The sequence below is a fragment of the Notechis scutatus genome, chromosome Z (genome assembly GCF_049901735.1).
Source record: "Notechis scutatus isolate UNSWTSFEM ecotype Mainland chromosome Z, rNotScu1.2, whole genome shotgun sequence".
Lineage (NCBI taxonomy): Eukaryota > Metazoa > Chordata > Lepidosauria > Squamata > Elapidae > Notechis > Notechis scutatus.
In genome coordinates, this window is record NC_142025.1 from 78,740,490 (window position 1) to 78,761,534 (window position 21,045).

Consider the following 21,045-nt stretch of genomic DNA (forward strand, 5'->3'; position numbering starts at 1 on the left):
TTGAAATTTAGTGAGGTCATATACATAATATGTACAAAAATTCAAATAATAAATAAAAGATAAATCACGCCTTGAGGGTTAGCAAGTATGATCAACCTGCAAGAAAAATCAAGGTCCTCTGGTATTTAATTCTGCTACAATGTTTTCACATAAATCATATGTCAATACAAAAAAGAAATATTATTAACTGCAGGTAAATAAAAAATTATAGCTAAGTATAATGATTAGAAGCTGTTTTTGTTACTGACATTATTATCTGGATAAGAATAACATTTCCTCAAAGGAATACTTTGAAACAAATTTAATGAGAAAATATCAGGCATTTTTTTGAGAACTAGACAATAGCTTGATATCTAGTTTATCTTAGCTGCAGCTATTTGGCAGTTATTTTGGTATTTGAGTGTATAATTTAATTTCCATATAAACAGCATAGTTAAAAAAGACAAAATTATTATAGATCTTTTAAAGCTAACAAAAATACAGCGTTATCCGAGCAACATTCAAAAAGTGGTATTTTTCTGTAGCAAAACGACTAAAGACTTGATACAGTGCATATAAATCCTTTTTTGTTAAAAGAACAAAATGTTTAAATATTAAAGTTAGTAAAACGTGAACTAATATTTAAATATCAAAGTGCTAAATTTCACTGCCTTAAAAGTCACTGCAAATACATGGTAAGATCAGGTTTACTTGTGCAAGACATACTACATACTTAATTGGTTAACAGAAAGGTCACATACATGTGTATGTGTATGAGACTACTCAAACCCATTATATAACTGAGTTGTTGTGAGTATACTATTTCATTTTCCTTGTAACAGGTTCCCGAGAGCTGGCAGTCATTGCAATAAATAGAGGCAAATTTTTACAATATGTCATGCATACAAATATTTATACAAATGAAGACACTGTGCAACAAATTATTTCATATTAATATGGCATTAACAGTAAACATACAAAAAAACGAAAGTACATACACGGAATGTTTAAAATGCCTTCATAGCATTTACATTCAGTCTATTTCTACAATTTTTTTCCTCCAAATTGTCTTGAATCTATTACTAATTCACTAAGTTCAGTTCTAGCCTTTACTATGTCCATGCTAATCCTGCCTACTTCAGATGTTCTTCACTGCTACTGACTTAATCAGCCAAGGAATAAGCATATGATCTTTGCTTAATGCCTTGCTGTCAATATATACTAACTACACTGTTGAAGAATTTTGTCTTAGAAATTAGTGCATGTAATATAGCCAGTTTCTTCCATTTTATTTCTTTTACCTCTCTTTTGGATTAAACTAAATTACAGCTCATAAACAAGACTCAGCAAAGATAGCACCTTAAAATTGCACTTGAATATGAGAGCTAACAGCCATTGTCATTTTACTATATTTTATTTATGAAATCATGGATGAACATTATTAAGGGAAAAGGAGAGCAAAAAAATAATTTATGTGAAGAGAATGAGGCCTGGTATGAGTATGCTAAAGCTATAAATTAATAAAATGTATGCTATTGAAATCAGTTGCTATTAGTCTTGTTTTCAAACACATTGCAATGACAATTTTCTATCCACCACATAAGAACAGATGCTATGGAAATAGCTTTTATACAGTTAATAGTAACATTCTGGCTGAAGTAGCATCAATAAAAAGTGCCATTAAAAAAACAAACCTGCATTTACTCTTTCTATTCTATAATTCCCATCTCCAAGACTGTAAATTATATCTTAGACCTCAGTTTGCAAAGACATATATTGGGAAAAGTCCATATATATGATTAAGGGCTGGAATTACTTCTTTCCTCATTTAACAAAAGCAGCATTGTTATAAGTCAATTCAGATATTTTTTGCCTGCTCTGGTAAGTAGTTGCCTTTCACAACTTGACTTTCAGAATGGTAAGGTGTCCAAAAATAGTTTGTCAATAATGGAAGGAGGTGGCACTAAATCTTCCAATTTCAGGTAAAAGATCCGCTGCAGTCCTAGCGTGCAGACAGCACGCAGGTCAGCCAGGACACCAAGAATTTTAGATTCTGCAGATTCAATGAGTTGTTTTTTGCTCTGACAGTTGAAGGCCAAGTGATCTTTCAAGCTGCCCATGATTTTGTTGCATAGCTCATGCACTTTCTTTGGTTCTTTTAATCCATGACGGTCTGCAAAACAATAGCAGACAAAGAATTCAATATCCACATTATGGGAATGATTGTGTTAGTGATTAATTATAAAAAAGAAATACTAATGTAACTATTCTGTAGCCCAGTATGTGAACATGAATAGAAGTGATGTCTCAATCCAGTGAAAAGTAAGTACAATGTCAGTTAATCCCAATCTTACAACTACACTCAAGCACTGTACTTTATTTTCCAGTCAGAGACTTAAACAGTTATATAAGCAAAGCATTCCAAATGGTGAATACCCTTACATTTCACAGAAAATATTTTCCCCCAGGATTTGAAGCCTGAACTGCCACAGAAGATGTTTTAGAGATTTCCTAGCTTCCCTACACAGTAGTTGTAGATGCTCAATATCTATGGCAACCATTATTTATTCAGTGAATTCAAGGGGAGATCAATATCCATTGCTAGCTCCATCAGTGCAAGGCCTGGAATTCCAGCAGGAATTTGCAGATACTCTTTTAAGAAAATACAGACAGCTCAACCAATCTTTGCTATTTGGATTATTTTGTAGTTTTTCAGTGTATTTACTTTCAAAGGGGTTATTAATTAAAATAATATCAAAGTTAGCTATTTTATATCTTAAAATAAATTATTATATTAGTACTGAAAAATATGATGCTGTCTAGGTCAGATAATCCTAAAGCGTGTACACTATTTTCCAATATTGTGCTTCTATTAGATGTCTTAGCAAGAGGAGAAAGTTTGATATTTTGGGGTAACAAAAGGTAAGGACAGATTAATTTAGAGCACTATCAGCCAAGTCTCTATCTAATCCAGCATTATTGCTATGACAAAGACCTCCCTGATGGAAAGCAAAAACAGCTGTGTACACAACTCTCCTTTGTAGTTACTCTCAATTTTCCAAGTAACTGGCATTTAGAAGTACATTGCATCTGAACATTTAGCCTTTTTACTGTTTAATTCCTAACCTCGCAGAACTACATTTCCCAAATACATTTTAAATGAGGTGTTTCTTTGTTTATTGTAGTCTTATTTTCATTGTCAATAGGAATTTCTGTAATCTACTCCAGTTTCATTGTTGGAGGCTTTCAAGAATGGACAACTATTTGTCCAATATGGTATAAGGTCTCCAGCATTAGGCAGGGGCTTGGATTAGAAGACCTCCAAGGTCCTTTCTAGCTCTAAGATTCTATGATATTAGAAAATGAATTCTCAGTCATTTTATTTAGAAAATCACTAGATTTATGTATTTAGCGTATTGAATATCATACATGGACTAGCAATATATATTAATATTTCACTTAGATTAGTAAAACACAATAAAATATAAATGTCTAAAGGATATATATTCAAATGCCAATGTCTAGGCCATCTAACCACTAAAGCACAGCATCATTTATTTCTTAAAAAATTAGATACTGGATATGCCTCAGCTTACAGCCAGTCACAATATGATCTACATTTTGATGTGGGACCTCTCAATCACTCTGAGGGGAGGACACTGTACCCCAATTTTACAGAGAGTCCTGGCAATGCCATGTGGGGTGTGAATCTTGTACAGAGTTTTACCATTCCAGTGATAGTTCAAAGTCTAGCATCTTTTTGTGGGGTCATTTATATATCTTCCTATATCTGAGTGTTCAGCAACCCATTTGGCTTTCCATTGGGTATTGAAGTTAAAGTTATTGGGTAGATGTTTTGCAACTCCTGCTGGATTTGCTGAAATTTAGTGATTCTGTATATTGTTCAACGTACTTTTTATGTTGAGCTACATCCAAGCTGTGTAAGAGATTGTCAGCAATCTCTGGATCACCACTCTGTAGGAAGGTTTGGTAGAGTCCTTCAAGCTCTTCATTCCATTCTGGGATGTATTCTCTGCTAAATCCTCAATATATATGTTTTTTTCACTGAGGCGATTATTGCCTTCATGAATCTCTACCTCATGAATCCCTACTGATAGTACTGACTACTTGGTGGAATATAGTTTTATCATGATTTTCAGCCAGTTGGGTTTTTGAAAGTTCCATCAGGGTCTAGGGGTACAGCAAATTAGGGGAATGTGGATTCCAACCTCTACCAAGATAGGATGGTGTTGGCTATGCAGGAATATATCCATTATTTTCCCGTTTATGGAGACTGGTTGTGAGTTTGAGCCTTCTGTGATGATTCATATGTTTTTATTGGTTTTGGAGTTCCATGCCACTGATTTAAACATGCCCTTGTCTTTAATAATGAAAATCAGTTGGACTTTGTTTGCTGCAGTCCAGTTGGACAATTGTTCGCCATTGTCATCAGTGGAGAAGTATTAATGTGATGGCTATTGAAGTCACCTGGGTGGATTGTTGGGTGCAGCTTGATGTTCAAGAGATGCTGTGGCCATGCTGTCAGAGGTGGTTCATAGATGTTCACTATTGTTAGATTGCCTGGTTTAGAAACTACTTTGTGGATACTGTTAATTGCAGAGGTAGACAATAAGGAGGCATTTTCTACATTCCTACTGACATATGTAGCAACGCCATAACCATGGTGGCAGGTGGCTCCCAATAGATTGTAGTCATGAATCTTGCCTCTTTTGAGTTGCTAGTCTTCATTCTCTATGTGCATTTCTTGGAAGATGGCCATATCTATGTTACTGTCCAATAAAAGTTTGGAAAAATATTGACTCTTGGATCTGCTGAACCTCTCAACATTGATTTGGCAAATTCAAACAATATTACCAATCTCTCTTATCATTTGAGCCTGAAAAGATTCAGTTTTTGTTTTTGTTGCCATGTATTCTGAGAGTCAGGATAATCTATAGAGTAATCTGGCTGCCAGCAGTTACTAGTTCATTTAGTTAACACTGTTATGCTACCCAAGGTGCACCACAAAGAGGCGAATTCACTTTACACCTTCACACATGAAAAGCAATCTCAGGATTCTTTTGTGGTAAAGTTAAACAATATCAGTGATCTCCTTTGAGAGGGCAAGGAGACATGATCAGACTTCTATCAGGAATATTGCAATTAAAGCTCTACCCCTTTTTTACATGCATTCCAACGTGCAACATCCTTGATAAGTTTAATAAGTTTGTATTACAGTATAGATGTATTCTGGAGCAAAATGTTTACAGCTCTTATTTAAATGCAGATTCCTAGAAATATCTTCCTTTGAGGATATCCAGACTTAAGACTTAAGCTATTCCTATCATATGCTCATAGTGGCTTGATTCTAAGCATTTGAAAAAAAAAATCCTGCCAAATATTGTCCAGTTTGGCAAGATCATGAAAAACATTCTGATCAGATTAGAGACTGCTTTATCTACCCATTGCACAATTCTGTTGCTATATATAAAATATATAGCAAAAAAACCCACTGTATTCAAAACATTAAATACATGGAAAATGAAAAAAATAAGAACACATAATAAGGTAAAAGCACACTGCACCACACAAGTCATATTATATAGTCATATTAGTCAAGCATATCTGACTTCCTGGCTAAATTCCTGAGCAAAGAACTATGTCTCCAGGACCGTCTTAAAGACTGTCAGACATTAAGATTAACCACATGGTTCTAAAGATAACTAAAGCCTTGCACCAGCAGCAGCTCAAGCTGTGGATACACAATAGAATATTTCTCCAGTTACATTATATTAATGGTGCTGTGATATCCTGGAAAACTTAGCAACATGAATTCAGTTGAATCTTTGATATAATTTGTATAATTCATATTGTAATTTTGATTTTTTTAGCCTGATTATTGAAAAGATATAATGTGTTCTAATGTAATTTTGTATTAAAATCTATTGAATTGCATTGCAGGCATACATTCTTTTTGGAATTTATTAAGATGAAAATTTGCTCACGCACAGTGGAATATAAATATCCAGAAAACAAATTTACTGATATTTTGAATTAAAAAAGATACTAACCTGTAATCATACTTAGAGCTGACAAACATGCTAAGGCTGGGATGTCAAGGTTGAGGCTTTGTAAATTTAAAGAAAAACCTTTAATTGAATCAAGCCACTCCCCAAATCCACGAAGGCACTGAAGTCGATGAAGTACAAGTCCTTTGCAGAAAACAAGCTTGTCTTCACTAATGTCAGATCTTCAATGAAAAAGAAAAAAGAAAACATACTCTATGAATACAGCTAAGTTTTCAGTATATTTCCTGCTGCATAATGTATATTATCTAAATACTCCATACATGTTTCTCATTTTGAAATATGCTATATTTGGGGCATATAAAACAAGCTGATCTCACACCCAATTTATTAGGATAGTCACTGAATATAATTGTAGCTATTTGAGTGTTCTTCTACCTATGCTGGTGGATAAAGAGAGGCAGAGGCAGATAAAAGAAAATGGAGTCAATTGGAAGATGAATTTAGATGGATCTGAAATTTCAGCCACTCAAGTAGTTACAAATATATTCCTGGATTATATCATTTCAGATAGGTAAGTCACATGTTTTAATGTTCTTCCATGAAATCAAATCCTTACCACAAAATATTTAGTATGTTGTTATAATATAATATTAATTAAATAACAATAATCTCCCAGATGATTAGGCATTTTTACAGACCAGTCAATTAAGTCCATCAGTCAGTGAATGAGCTAAATAATATTATTCCTGCTTTCTGCCCAGGGGTACTCAAAGTGACTAATAATAAAAATGGAAAAGAAGAGAACCTAATAAAAGTGATTAAAATTAAAATTCCAAAGACATGGTGAAGAGGATGGCTTTGACTATTGTAAAAGTCTAAAGAGAAAGAAAACTCTTTCTCATATGCCCAGTGAATGGACCTCCAAAAGCCACAAATAGGTCTCCTAAGCAGCCAAATATGTTCATATTGAGATAGATATTATAGCTTCTTAGATTGCCAAGCTATTTTAAATATTAAAACCAGTATCTTAAATTGTACCCAGAAAATGATAAAGAACCAGTGCAGGTCTTTTATGATTTAGCAGCTTTAGTGCTGCATTTGATATTCATTTAACCACTGAAATATTCCTTTAGGATAGCATCATTTCATTGATCAAATTGGGGTGTAACTATGGCATCAGGAAGTATTGCATGTCCAACCACTTTAGGAACTGTTGCAACTGCCCTACTAAACATAATCATTCAAAGGCTCCAGGATAGTATTTGGAAATCCAGAAACACCGGGTAGAGGATAGAGAAGCACTCCATTTTGTTGTTCTGAGGAATTGCAAGCTTATAGAACTTTATCCAGAGTTCTAATATCGCTAGTCCTACTATTTAAATTTTATTACTATTTAAAGTTGTTTTTAAAGCTTCCAAAAAGTTTAAGATAACTAACAGAATCATACTACCTATAGCCAGGTCTCAGCATTATTTATACAAGGCAATTAAAATTTCAACAAATGTTCTCATTTCAATGAAAGATTAATGGAAATTTGATTATTAGTTTTACTATATAATCTACTTTGTGTGTAAGTTAGCCCAATAAGATGTTTGATTAGTGTTCCAGAATTCTGCTTCATTAACTCCTACTTGCTTAAATATCCTAACAAGAGGGAAAACAGCAGCTTATTTATATAAATAAGCTGGTTTGCAAGTTATCAATCCATAAAACAAATATTTTGTTTTAATGTTCTATTCAAGCATTCAAACTATTCAGTTTTTCACTATTGAATCTCAGATGTACCTTATGGATAGTCGTAATATAAGAAGTTCCAAAAAAGCTGACTCTATGAGTAAAGTTTGATCTTCTTTAAGGAGATCAGTAAATCCTGGGATTTTTTCTGCCCAGTCTCTAGATATTTCAATGGAGGCAGTGAGAAGATCGTAGAATTGTTGTACATGCTCTGCATCTGTACCTGCAGAAGTTTGTTCTGTAGAACAGTACTAGAAGAAAAGCAATTAAAAATAGAAATGAAAAAAAAAAACTTTTTTTTCTCTAGATAAAGATAGATCAGCACTGAATGATAAGAAATTATTATAAGCAGTCAAATATATTTTAGTCTATACCTGGAGCTTATGAGTTTACTTAACACAAAGATACAGAGGAAGACCTTAGTAATTCTTGTATCATCGTTAAAAACTGGCTAACTCTTCTTTTGGTAACTCAACCAGGCAACCACTATTTCTTCCTGGAATGAATCTATTCTTGTGGATAACATGTTTTTCTGGATAAAATACTGATGAGGGGCTCTCCAGTTTAAATTTCTATTTAAAGTTCATTTGTAGATATCAATCTGTCTTGCAAAATAATTTAGAGGGGTTTTTATGCATCTGTGTAGTTATTTTTATATGGCTGTGTCAATAACCTTGTATCCAATTTCTTTCTTTCTTTTCTTTCTTATGACAAAATACATTTATTTCAGATGGCCTATATGTCTTCATGAATCTCAAATGCAGCAACTAATAACAAGAAGCTGAAATGGGAAAGTACAAAGCTTGCTATTATAATCACAAAGTGATACAAGACACTGAAACAGAAAGAAAATATGGACACCAAGATGCTTTTTTCAACAGCAATATTGTATTGCATAAAATATGCCATTTCAGTTTTTCAGACAAAAGAAACTTTTACTGCTTACTTGGGTAATATTACCACCAGCCACCTCCATTTTTTTACAAGTCTATGCAATTTATGTCAGACATAGCTTTCCACTGTACTATTGTGCACTTGCAATCGGTCCTGTTTAAAAATTAATATTATATAGCCACATTAGACATTGTATACATAGGATTACCAACACCATCTTATTAGTAGTCATAATCTTGAACAAGCCCCAGCCCAGCAAAGTGAACCAAAGGATACTATGTCTGATCATTTAAAAGTTATTGAGAGTTTAATGAACTACTAGAAAGACCCAATCCATTTCCTAGTATATATCACTCACTAAGATGATTAAAGTAGTCCCAGTCTTTTCTGAAAGCCCAACAGAAATGAATATGGATTAGCAAATTCCAATTGTATCTGGAGATATGAGGCCTCTCCCTTTTTAAGCATTTCGTGTGGTTGACTAACACATTTTTCCAGGACTTCCAGATAAACAGGAAGGTTTTTGTTTTTTTTAAATCTTGTGAATGCATAGTCTCCTTTAAGCAGAAAGAGACATAACCAGGGGTGGGATTCTACCAGTTCGCACCTATTCACTAGAACCAGTTGTTAACACTCTAAGCAGTTCGGAGAACCGGTTGTTAGAAGAAATTACTGGCCTAATCCTGTAATGAAGGCAGGAAGGAAACATTCTAGTGTTGCTTACAGAAACTGCCTTTCGGTTAACCCTTATTACATTCTTGGCAGGACTAGACTTCCTGTCTCAGGAACGTCTCTGGAGTTTTTTTCCCCTCCTTTGCTGGTACTTTGCTTGCGTGGAGTGACCATTCAAAGTTACAATGGCACTGAAAAAAGTGACTTATGACCATTTTTCACACTTACGACTGTTGCAGCATCCCCACAGTCATGAGAGGCCAGACGAGGAGATGCGTGCCTCGATGTGAGTGATATTGAGTTGGCCACACCCAGCCACTAACATGACCACCAAGCCATGTCCACCCAGTCACATGACCACCAAGCCACGCCCACCACTTAAGCCACACCCACAGAACCAGTTGTTAAAAATTTGAATCCCACCCCTGGACATAACCCTTATTCAATAAAGAATTAATAAAAATATTAATAACTAAGGCCAGTCCTCACCTTGACAATTTAGCAATCCATGGCATTCATCATGGGTCTTCCATGATCTCTCTTCAGAGAGGATATTTTAGGCAATGGTGTGATGATACACACAGAACATTTTTTTTCCTGTTCTAGTCACTTGGTTGCATCAGAATGCACTAGTGGGTACATGATTCTATAAGTTGTCTCAGTTCAGGAACATTGCTCAATAGAACCCTTCTAAATAACTTTCAAGAGTTGAGAGTTTGGGACACTGTTTTATGGTGGTTACACTTCTATATCAGCAGGTATTTCCAGTCAATGGTTATGAGGGGTAGTGCTCAAGCCCCTGAAATATTACATTCAGAGGAAACCTGTGGCAAAACTCATTCTCTGATTTAAGAGGAGGTGTCATCTACCTACCAGTGACATCCGCTTGTATGCAAACTAAGTAGATTCAGTTACAGCTCTTATGAGAAGACCAAATCTTCTCTCCAAATCTAGTAGCTTGATTTTGTTTAATTTTTAATTTAAGCCTCTGTATCAAATAAGTAAGTACAATATCTTTTTAGTTTTTACTTCACTAATTACTGGAAGCTCAAAGATAGAAAGTTATTGATTTTTTTCTCTCCTTTTGTCTCCTGAAGTTAATGAATTTCTGTAAATAGGAATATTTTGAAAATATTGAGATAGTTCTAGGAATTATGTTTTACTGACTGTTTTATTGTCCTGAATAAAAATATTGATCCACCTGACTTTCAAATATTTGATCATATTTGGAATACTTTTTATATCTGGAACCTGGGACAATTACCTCATTACTCTCAGCAGGCTTTCAATGTAATTTAAATATTAAAATCACTATTGTTTTTGCAAAGAAATTATTGTTATTATAATTCAGCACATAAACGTATAACTTAAAACCCAGAGTACTAGTTAAATATTTTCATTCAGAAAAACATGAAACCTACTCTGGAGTAATCAAGTTCCTGGGGTGCAGAATCAGATAGGGCTTGTGCAAGAGCATCCACCATGCTGACTGGAGGAGATGGCGGGGTGGGCTGTAGAGGTTCTTGCTGCAAAGGACTCTTTGGTTTTGAAGGTAGCCGTCCTCTTCTTCCTTTTAAACTATCAGTACGGACAACTAGTCAAGGAATAAAAACAAAACCACAATCAAGCCTGAAAGGGACCACGGCAAATTTCTACAAGGACCTAATAGAATAACACCTTCAAATAATAAAATCAAACAACGAAAGTGTTTATCTTTTATAGATGTATATTATTATTAACAGGTTTCACTTCATTTATATAAATGGATGTTATTGGGGAAAAAATCCATACCATCAATTTAACAATGTCATTCATCTTAAGTGTAAGTATGAGTTTTTCATAATACGCCCATAAATTAGAAAGACCCTAAGACATTTGCAATTAAAATATTATATTTGACCTTATGTAGAGTGAAATTTAATACATGCATCTTATGGCTACATGAATGTAGGAGCAAGATAGTTATAGGTTTTCTTCAGGCATAGTTTGCATTAATGATTTTAATTAACTATAATGCTAAGTAATCAAAAATTAAGTTGATGCATTAAAACATCAACAGATATGCATTCTGAGTTATTGCAGGATATGTATGATAAAATATAATTTAAAAAACATACAATAAAATACACTTTAATAATACTTTCCTAATAATACATTGAAACTACAGAAAAATTCAAAAAGAGTATTTTAATAATTAATAATAATTAGTATCTCATTTTATACATACATATCTGTCACCACTAATAAATCTACTAAAATTTTAATTAAATGCAGTTCAGAACACTACAAGTTGTTATTTTACAAATAAAATGTAATAATTTCCTTCCTATGTTTAAAGATTTAAAACAAGCATTGTGTGAAATCTTGGAAATGCTTCCTTTAAAAGTTATGCCTGACTGCTTAGATCTTTGAAGAATCTATTTATCATTTGGAATGAAGATGTTACAACATAATATGCTTTTCAACACATGTATAAATCACATAGAAATAGGGCATTCACCATTAAAATTCACCATTAAAATAAGAAAGCCATGCCTTTTAAAAGCAACCTATTTGGTACTAATAATATGTGAGCTAATATTGGTGAATGCTTTACCTTCTTTTACCATGCCAACACTGAGACACTTCTGAAATCGGCAGTACTGACATCTGTTCCGACGACGCTTATCTACTAGGCAGTTTTTATTGGCCAGGCAAACATATTTTGCATTTTTCTGAACTGTTCTCTAAAAATGCAATGGGAGGAAGATCATCTGAATGAATTGAGACCTTAACAACTGTTTTTTATATACCAGAATTAAAATGCAACTGTACACTAGATAATTTTTTTCCTAAAACAGCTTCCTTGAGGAAAAAACCCCCAATACATTAGTGTGAGTTACTGGCAGTAAAATTTAGGAGCATGGCTCAAAAGCTAGATAGACAACCTGTAGATGATAAAATCATGTATGAGGTTATCAGGTGATTATGCTATACCTTTGGGAATTAAATTAATTTTAAATATTCTATTGAGAATAATTTTCTATTTGGCTCATATTGGTGAATATTGGTGAATTTTACTAAAGTAATAAAACATTTGAATACTGATTTCTTTATATCTATATTGGTATACAAAGTAAGTTAATTCAATAAGAAACAAGATATCAAATAAAGCTAAATATAGACATTAAATTATAAATTATATAAAAATATCTTTATAGTATGTCTTATTATCATAGACTTACCCAAAAAGAAGGAATATGAACAGTTATTTTAATAATGTAGGTAAATTCAATTTTTTAAATGTTATTAATGGGGTTTTATATGTATTTGTTTATTCATTTACTGTTTAAATTTATAAGCGTATTCAACTTAACCTTTCTCAGGTGCCTATTAATCTATGAATCTAAATTATAAATTAACTATAAATAGATAATGTCTAGGTAGCTATATTTTAAGATAAATGTAATATTTGACAAGCATTTATTACTAAATCTACTGAAAAAATATGTTTTATATGATAGAAAAGCAACTACTGTATCATCATCCTTAATTTGAAGCTGTATTATTTCTACAATGGTTTGTGATTAAAAAAAACTGCAGAAAATGAATTTTTCAAATCTGAAAACTTACATGTTTCTCAAACACTAAGCATATAATTTGCAAAACAAACCTTATTAACATTTATTAAAATTAGATATTTGAAAACTATTTAATGATTTTTTCATTAAATGTGTGCTTGTGTGTGTATGTACACACACACACACACTGAAAGCAGATCTTAAGAACCCATAATAACAGTAGTTATTAGTTAACAGGGTTATCCCTTAACCCTGTTAAAGTTGATCTATAGTTACCCTCATATTGAGCTCGAATGTGTGTGAGTGACTTAAGGCTATTTTGTTTTTAAAAGTAAAATTAAGAAATTCTGTGCATGCATGCTATATTCTTTTAATGCATTTCTATCATAAAACTAATAACATTATCAAAACTATCCTTAAAAATATTCAGAAATACCACAATTCAAACAGTATTGTTTTACAACTCTAAAACATACATTCATGGAACTTCAAAGCTTGAGCCCAACGTACATTTTTTCAGAAATAACTCTCTTTATAAAATAGTGCATCAATCAGGATAAATTAATATAGAATCTTGTTTTGTATCCTCAAAAATTGCAATTTTTTTGCCACAAGGTAATTCTAATAGCATGATTATTAAGAAGATAATAGATGTCTATATTATTTGACATTTATTATAAAAGATTAGGAATCAACAAGTTCTTAATAACCTTCCTTGGAGAAATCGTACTTATTTTATTTAGTATCAAATATTATCTGAGGATTTGTCTTGATTTTCATATATCTTGTAAGTAACACAGCAACAATAAATTTCATTTTATGGTTATAGATTAATCACAAAATTACTTCAGTATTTTTTAAAATTCAAGACTTATTGTAGATTTTTTTTTAGCTTTAGTTTCCTATTTCGAAGGTCAGAAAAAAGCAGCACCAAGTTATTTATTAAGAAGCAACATTTGCTTCTTGCTTTACATTTGTAAGTTTCTTTGGATACAATTCTTCATATGCTTTCTTGTGAATAAACTTCATTCATTCAATTATACTTATTTCTAAATGATATAATCAGGTTTGAGTTATCATATGATGTGGCTGCTCTGGGATCCTAAGCAACTTTGTAAATATCTCTTTTAATCATAATCTTGTAAAGATAGTTAAACTATTACATTTTAATACCAAAACAATCTATGTCACTGCACATTTCTTGGAGAAAGTCAGTAAATACAGGTTATAAAAAAATGAATATGGATGACGATAATAATAGTATACATGTTGACTGATGTAAATTTAAAAAAAGGAAACAAAATGACAGAATTTTAAATAACATAATCTTCCCTGAAAATTTTCTTTCTTCTTTCTTGTGTCCCTTTACTACCAGTAATTAGATAGGGGAGGGCTATTCCTGTTTAAAATATAATGAATACTGACAGTACTAAATGCATGAATATGAATAGCTACAAGCAATGAAAGAATACTGATGAATTACAAGGTCATATATGTCCAATAGTGTCCATGGGGTCTGCAGAGCTGTAGACACAATATGGACTGATATATCTTAAACAAACTGTTATCTCTCGAGAACTGGTGGTATATTTGATAGGTTGACTGAAATGTGCAGAGAAACCACACATTTATTCAAAAATTAATCTTATTTATTTCTGCATACAAGCTTATGTATTTATTAAACGTATATGCTGTCCCTCTCTCTACTAAGCTATAAGATCAGATATTGGCATATGTAGAATAGAATAGAATAGAATAGAATAGAATAGAATAGAATAGAATAGAATAGAATAGAATAGAATGGAATGGAATGGAGTGGAGTGGAGTGGAGTGGAGTGGAGTGGAGTGGAGTGGAGTGGAGTGGAGTGGAAAGGAAAGGAAAGGAAAGGAAAGGAAAGGAATGGAATGGAATGGAATGGAATAGAATAGAATAGAATAGAATAGAATAGAATAGAATAGAATAGAATAGAATAGAATAGAATAGAATAGAATAGAATAGAATAGAATAGAAAAACAGAATTGGAAGGGACCTTGTAAGTCATCTAGTCCAAATCCCTGCGCAAGCAGGAAACACTATACCATTTCCAACAGATGGCTGTCCAGTCTTGAAAGCCTCCAGCAATTCTTACCTTGAAGAAGCCTTTGCATCCCTCACAAGTCCGAACACCATAATGCTGGCAAGCAGCATTGTCCCCACACACAGCACAAGTTCCTTCTCCTGATGAAGAACTTCTGCTAGATGGAGAGGGAAGGCCACTGCTGCTACTGCTGCTCTCACCTAGAAGGTTGGAAGTGGCTGTATTGAGGCCCAATGGTGCAAAAGCTAAAGTGGCTGCTCTCTTGGACATCGGGTGCCCATAGGGATGATTTTCCATAGCTGCTTGACTAGCACTAGGCCTATCTGATCCAATAGGTAGGCTCAAGGCAGGGGCATCATAGCACATGTGGCCACCTGCAATAGGTGTAGGGGGTGGTGAATGCTTGAAGTGGAAAAGTGGAAAGCGGCCAGGCACGGTTTTCATAGGGGCAGTGTCTACCAGGTGGCAGGGGGCCATGCAAGTCTGTGCTGGTGAAAGAGAATGTGAGGGTGATTCATCCCAGGTCTGTTGGGGTGTGAACCCAGGGGTAGAAGGTGTAGAGGGTGGGGACTGCTTGAAGTACATGGAGGTGCTGGCCATGCCTTCATCCACTGTTAGAGAAAGTGAAGGGTGATAACTGTGCATCCGATTGTCTTCCATCTTGATGAGGGGTCTCTGGCTTGCAGAGGAAGGTGATGAAGAAGAGGAGACAGATTGCATTTGGTATAGGCAGGAGGGCTTCAGTTCATAGCCCCCAGAATAACCTTCCATAAAGGTACTGAAACTGGGCAGAGAGGTGGTAGCAGTGGCACTGATCTCAGCACTACTTAATTCCATTGTCAGCTTTCCATAGTCAGGGTTCATGATCTCAGGACTGTACTCTGAACCATAGGAAGTTTGAGCGGCATAACTTGAGCAAGGGGCTGAAGGGCTGTATTGGGCTTGCATACAGGGCATATCTGCAAAAGTAAAAATAGTGTTCCATTAAAGATATTTACACTGCTCTCACAGGAATTATGACAAGTTTTGTACCTGGAAAAATATTTCTTGGTCAGGAAAGCACACAGTATCACTTTAATTCTCCAGGGAAGTTATCAACAATTAGCCATGCAAATTTGACATACTATGCAATAGTAAAGATATTGAATTAGGACTGAGAGAATGAGGTTCCACTCTATTCTCAGCCCATGGAAACTTTGGTTCAGTTAATCTCAATTCAGTTTATTTACACTGTTATTTTGGAGATAAAAATCAAGGGAGATTCCTATGTGCTCTCTATGTATTGTTACTTTATGAAAAGGCAAAGCAGGGATATTAAGAAAATAAAGTTGTAGTAGCAATAGCACAATAATGCTGCATTATAATCTAACAGTGAAATGTGTGTAGTGAAAGAGATCCATAGTTAACATGTATGCATGCTTAAAAGTGTTCTATGTAGGAAGAACACATTCATAGCAACCTTTGTGTTAACACTGAAGTACAAAGAAAAAGATATCAAATATATCTGGTTTCAGAAGGATAGACCCAACAAATTTCAGTTCAACAATGGAAATATCTGGATTTGGTTTTTTTTCAATATTAAAAGAAAACTCACTGAAACTGAAATAAATTGTAGCTTCTTGAATAGTTTCATTTACTTTATATATTATGAAGGGAGGGTGATATTAAAAAGAAAGGAAAGGGGTAAAAATATACCTCAAATAAAGATCAGAAATTTCTGCATTTTCCAAAGTTGTTGCTTGGATCTATGTGCTATTTTAAAAATATTTTATTGACAGGGATTTTCTATTATAATAAATAAAACTTTAATCAGAACAACATCCCAGCAGGAATTATATCCCTCAAAATAAAATATGGTTTTTTATTTATTTTTTCCTTATTTCTTAAAGAAATGGAATTAAGAATTTTGCAATAAAGGAGAATTAAACATCTACTCTAAAAATGCAATGGTAGTTGTTCAATTTTAACTGTTATGGGGTTATATAGAACTTGCAAAGAAAAGGGAAAATAGATATATTGCATATTTATGAAATATAACAGGACATTTTAGCCAAAATATTTTAGACTAGTCCATTTATTTTGAAAAACAAATATGCTTACATATTAACTTCTATTTTTAATAAAATAATTAAAATATGAAATAAAAACATTCATATAGAAACTGCTTAATATTACCACATTTTAACTAAAATTGCAAAAAAGCATTATTTCAAATTTGTCTATTCAAAAATAATGTTTGATATTTAAAATTGTATTTTTTATAGCATTTCTAATGTTAATTATATAACAGTATGGTTTAACAAAAAATTAATATTATAATCTGACACTGGTTGAGAAATTGTTTCCAAGGAAAAACTTACTTTTGATCTAAAGGAAGATAATATCTTCTCCAAAATTGTATTGAATATTATAGAAAATGTTTCAGAGAAAAATAACACTTTTAAAAATTGCCTTTCCTAAGCAATTAGTTCATTTATGAATTCAGCTTTGTAAGACCTTCCCATTAATGGGAAGGAAGAAAGCAACTGCCCGACTAGGGGTAAATGCAAACAATGCTTTTTACCTGGAGAGTGGCTTGCTTGCTGAATGGTGGGTGTAACTGATAGGATGGTGGCTGAGGCTGTTCCTGCTGTTGGAGCAAGCGTAGGTGGTGGTGGCGGTGGTGGTGATCCCTCCTCAACAGTGTTGTGTCTGGAGCCAGGGCTCACGAGAGAGGGTTTTTCCAACCTGGGTTCTGAGAGAGAGACAGAGACAGAGACAGAGACAGAGACAGAGACAGAGAGAAAGAGCAAGAGGGAGAGAGAGAGAGGGAGATACACTCAGAGAGAAAGACAGAGAGACACAGAGAGACACAGACAGACAGACAGACAGAGAGTTGGTTCCTACTCCTTAGAAGTCATTTACACATAATCTCCAAAGCTCCTGAACAGTTTGGATTCCCAAGTCCTAAACAAATAGACATCGCAAACAACTGCTGAAAAAAATTAACTTTCCCTTAATCTCTGAATCGGATGAAAGCCCAAATTCAAATATACATTTAAAAGTAGGGTCTTCAAATGCGTGTCCCTAGAAATTTGACAACTTTACCTACATGAAATCCTGGGATTAATCTGAAGCAGCCAAAACAAGTATCCTTAGATCACAAGGGAAATATCCTCTAGTCACTGCTTGATGAATTCACACATCTCTTTCCATTTTCCTCCCCCATAAATAAAAGTGTTTAACTGTATAATTAAGCTGACTTTCAGGACCAAAAACCTGGTAAAGGCACTTAGTTCCAAATACATAGTGAGCTGCTCAGACTAATACTGATGCTTGTACCTCAATCTGTCTGGACATATAGTTTGGCCCTAAATCCTATTGAGTTGAGCAACTAATAAGATCAGCTCAAAGTCAACACTGGACAGGACAGACTGGTTAACTTGCCCATAGTTTTTCTCACAATAGTAACAAGAAAAGAATTGCTTCAGTAGGTTCATAGTGGGCAGCAGCTTTTTGCTTCTGAAAACTGGATCTTCACATTTTCATGCATAATTTTCACTACACCAAAAGGAAACAGAGAGAAAAATGGATCATTCTGAGAATTTCTCATTACTTCCCTGCATTAATCATTGATGATCTCATGCTTCAATAGTGAAGAGTAAGGACAGGTGACTATATTTGATATTCTTCTTCCATATATAAATCACAAATGCTGTTGGCAAATCATTTCACTCCTGCAACCTCTGTTGCATAGAAATTGCACCTGAAATGTTGAATGACCCCCTTCTCAAGTTCTATCCTATTGAAGGTGCCTTGAGATATGCCCTGAATCCCATCCACACATCCTTCCCATAATTGTGAATCAAATGGGGATTGTATCTCTTAATAATTTTAATTATATTCATCATCAAAGAAGAAAGACTCCTCATCCTTAAGTGCTTTCCCTAAAATAGTTCCATTGTACCATCTGTTCCATTAGCTTACAATTCCAGAATGTTTGTATTTGGCACAGATAGCAAAACACTACTCATCACAATCTTTGTGATTTCTTTGCACTGCCAAACTAGTTTTTTTTTCTATTTTTGTTAATTCCCTTAGAAAAAATGTATAATCCTTAGGAACTAATTAATCCAATGTGTTTTCTGTCAGTTTATCATGCTAACAGAAAAAGAGAGGATCTGGTTAAGATTTTTAAAAGTATGGAATGTAGGAGACATCATACAAAAGAAAAACCACCAAATTACTGTTCTCTCTCTTTTAAAAGTGGTATTAAGACCATGGATAATATAATTAGAAGCCCTGCAATTTACTATATCATGTCAACATACAGCTAAAAACAATAGTTACAATTCTCCTGCACTTTCATAGTTTAATTTTAAGGAGAGGTACAACACTTTAAATCATGACTGGGCAGAGACTCATTTTTGGTAATGGTCATGGATACTTATTCCAAAATAACTTTCAAGGTTCAGAAGTGATATCAAAACAGGTGTTCTGAGATTGTTTCCTCTTTCCTCTCAAATGATTTCCCTTTAGAACAGCACATCTCTCTAGCTATACGCCTGCAGAAGAAGCAATACTAGTGTTCAAACAATCTTCCAAATAGTAAGGGTTACTTCGTTTTTTAAACTGTATTTAAGAACGAAGCAGATATTTTCTGCATCTCCAGATATTTCGCTCGGCTTCTAGGACTCAGCCAGCTAGAAAGAGGCATTGAGGATCAACATAGGGAAACCGCGCCACATGCTTCGCTTAGTCAAATGTCATTTTCCAGCCCAGCTATCAAAAAAGGGGTTGGAATGCATCCACTTTCACAGCTTGGTGTTATCAGAAAAGTTTGGAATAATGTCGGCGGCGCCCTCACCCCTCCTCAACCCCCTTTTTTTTTTACACGCGCGAGCTCCTGGTGCGCTAGCAGCTGAGAAGGGACAAGGATGGAGCAGGAATAAATCCGTTGACTTCGTTCGTCCCCTTCCACGAGCAAAACATAACAAAATAAAACATCCAGCAACTTCCACGGCCAACTCCTTCAACAAGCATTGCTTTCTTCTCCAGACTGCCCTATTGTCTTTTGTCAGTCTCTCTCCCTAAACCTGTCTCACCCTTTGGCCGAAGCCATCCCATCGCCACAAAAACTCTCAGCAAAGGGCCAAAAGCACATATTTCTCTGAAAGGACGCTGATCTCCGGTAGCTCAGGACGAGGACAAATTGCTGCCATTCATCACGGCGGCTGGGGCAACCCCGCTAGCATCATTCCCATGACAACTGCAAGCCGCTGAGAAGAAAAGCGACGCCGGCCGAGAGCGAGCGAAAGAGCACTCCTCCCCCACTCTGCCGAAGCTTACCGAAATCTCATACCTCAAGACTGTCTCTCCAACTTCTGAGCTTGGTTCTGACTCTTCTACTCTTTTACCAAGCACTGCTGCGCAAAGGCAGAGGCTCTGGTTCCACGCCCAGATTTGCCTTGATCGAAAGTATCCAAACTTTATTCAAGTATCGCCCTCCCCTCCAGCATCCCATTCATAGTATACCTACTCGGTTTCTGTGGTGGTTCCGTCTTTACATGTAGTTTGCCAAACGCTTTATTCCCTCAAAACGACAGCAAGCGAGCGCTGTCTCGAGACGTTGCTGAGAAAAAAAGCGCAAGGCTTCGAGGAAGCTGCAGCCCTGGAGAATGAGTTTTCCTGAGGCATTGAAGGGAAGGAAAGAGAAATGAAAAAAAGAGGGAAGGGGGTTAGAAGTAGTAGAGAATAGCCGCGTCCCTTGCTCGTTGCTGCGGTAAGAGCTTGGGACTTTAAGGAAAGCCCAAGCCGGCGCAATGTGTCTTTGTTTATATACACCAGCTAGCTCCGGAGGGCTCAAAGCCGTCCCCGTAGTTTCTAAGAGAGAGCTGGAGGGAGGGAGCGAGGAAAGTAGCGAGGGAGGAAGGAAGCTTCGGAGCGCACGCCCGCTCCCCCTTTCTCTCTTCGCCGCACGTCATTTATGCCAGAGGAACCCTAGCGGCCTCTCATACAGCGGCTGGAATGCGAGCGTCAGTAATGACGCCATGGGAGCCTGACACTGCTGACCTCCGCCTTCTGCCTGCCTCACTTGTGTGTGTGTGTGTGTGTGTGTCT

General features: G+C 35.0%; 1 protein-coding gene across 4 annotated transcripts; it reads right to left on the bottom strand.

Annotated features, from left to right (window-relative positions):
* Positions 1-286: 286 nt before the first annotated feature.
* NR4A3 (nuclear receptor subfamily 4 group A member 3) lies at positions 287-20,908 on the bottom strand. 4 transcript variants are annotated; one of them, XM_026678324.2, is made up of 8 exons: positions 20,465-20,889; positions 17,510-17,680; positions 14,998-15,905; positions 11,905-12,034; positions 10,730-10,902; positions 7,794-7,993; positions 6,051-6,229; positions 287-2,152 (listed from the first exon to the last, which is right to left on the bottom strand). In XM_026678324.2, exons 3-8 carry the CDS (start codon positions 15,901-15,903, stop codon positions 1,890-1,892), a joined length of 1,851 nt encoding a protein of 616 aa, XP_026534109.1. In that variant the 5' UTR covers positions 15,904-15,905; positions 17,510-17,680; positions 20,465-20,889; the 3' UTR covers positions 287-1,889. The 4 variants fall into 4 exon arrangements, 3 of the variants coding, with proteins under 3 accessions (XP_026534109.1, XP_087802606.1, XP_087802605.1); XM_087946480.1 differs by having other exon boundaries at positions 20,275-20,888; XR_015745821.1 differs by adding an exon at positions 3,893-4,769 and having other exon boundaries at positions 2,018-2,152; positions 17,510-20,908.
* Between the last annotated feature and the right edge of the window lie 137 nt (positions 20,909-21,045).

Bases quoted from the DNA above. Each gene is read 5' to 3' on its own strand.
- NR4A3 (XM_087946479.1), bottom strand. From the start codon at position 15,903: ATGCCCTGTATGCAAGCCCAATACAGCCCTTCAGCCCCTTGCTCAAGT. The intron at 10,903-11,904 runs GTAAAGCATTCA...TTCCTTGACTAG, and splicing joins TGTTGGCATGGTAAAAGAAG to TTGTCCGTACTGATAGTTTA. The intron at 6,230-7,793 runs GTACATCTGAGA...TTTTCATTGAAG, and splicing joins ATATTACGACTATCCATAAG to ATCTGACATTAGTGAAGACA.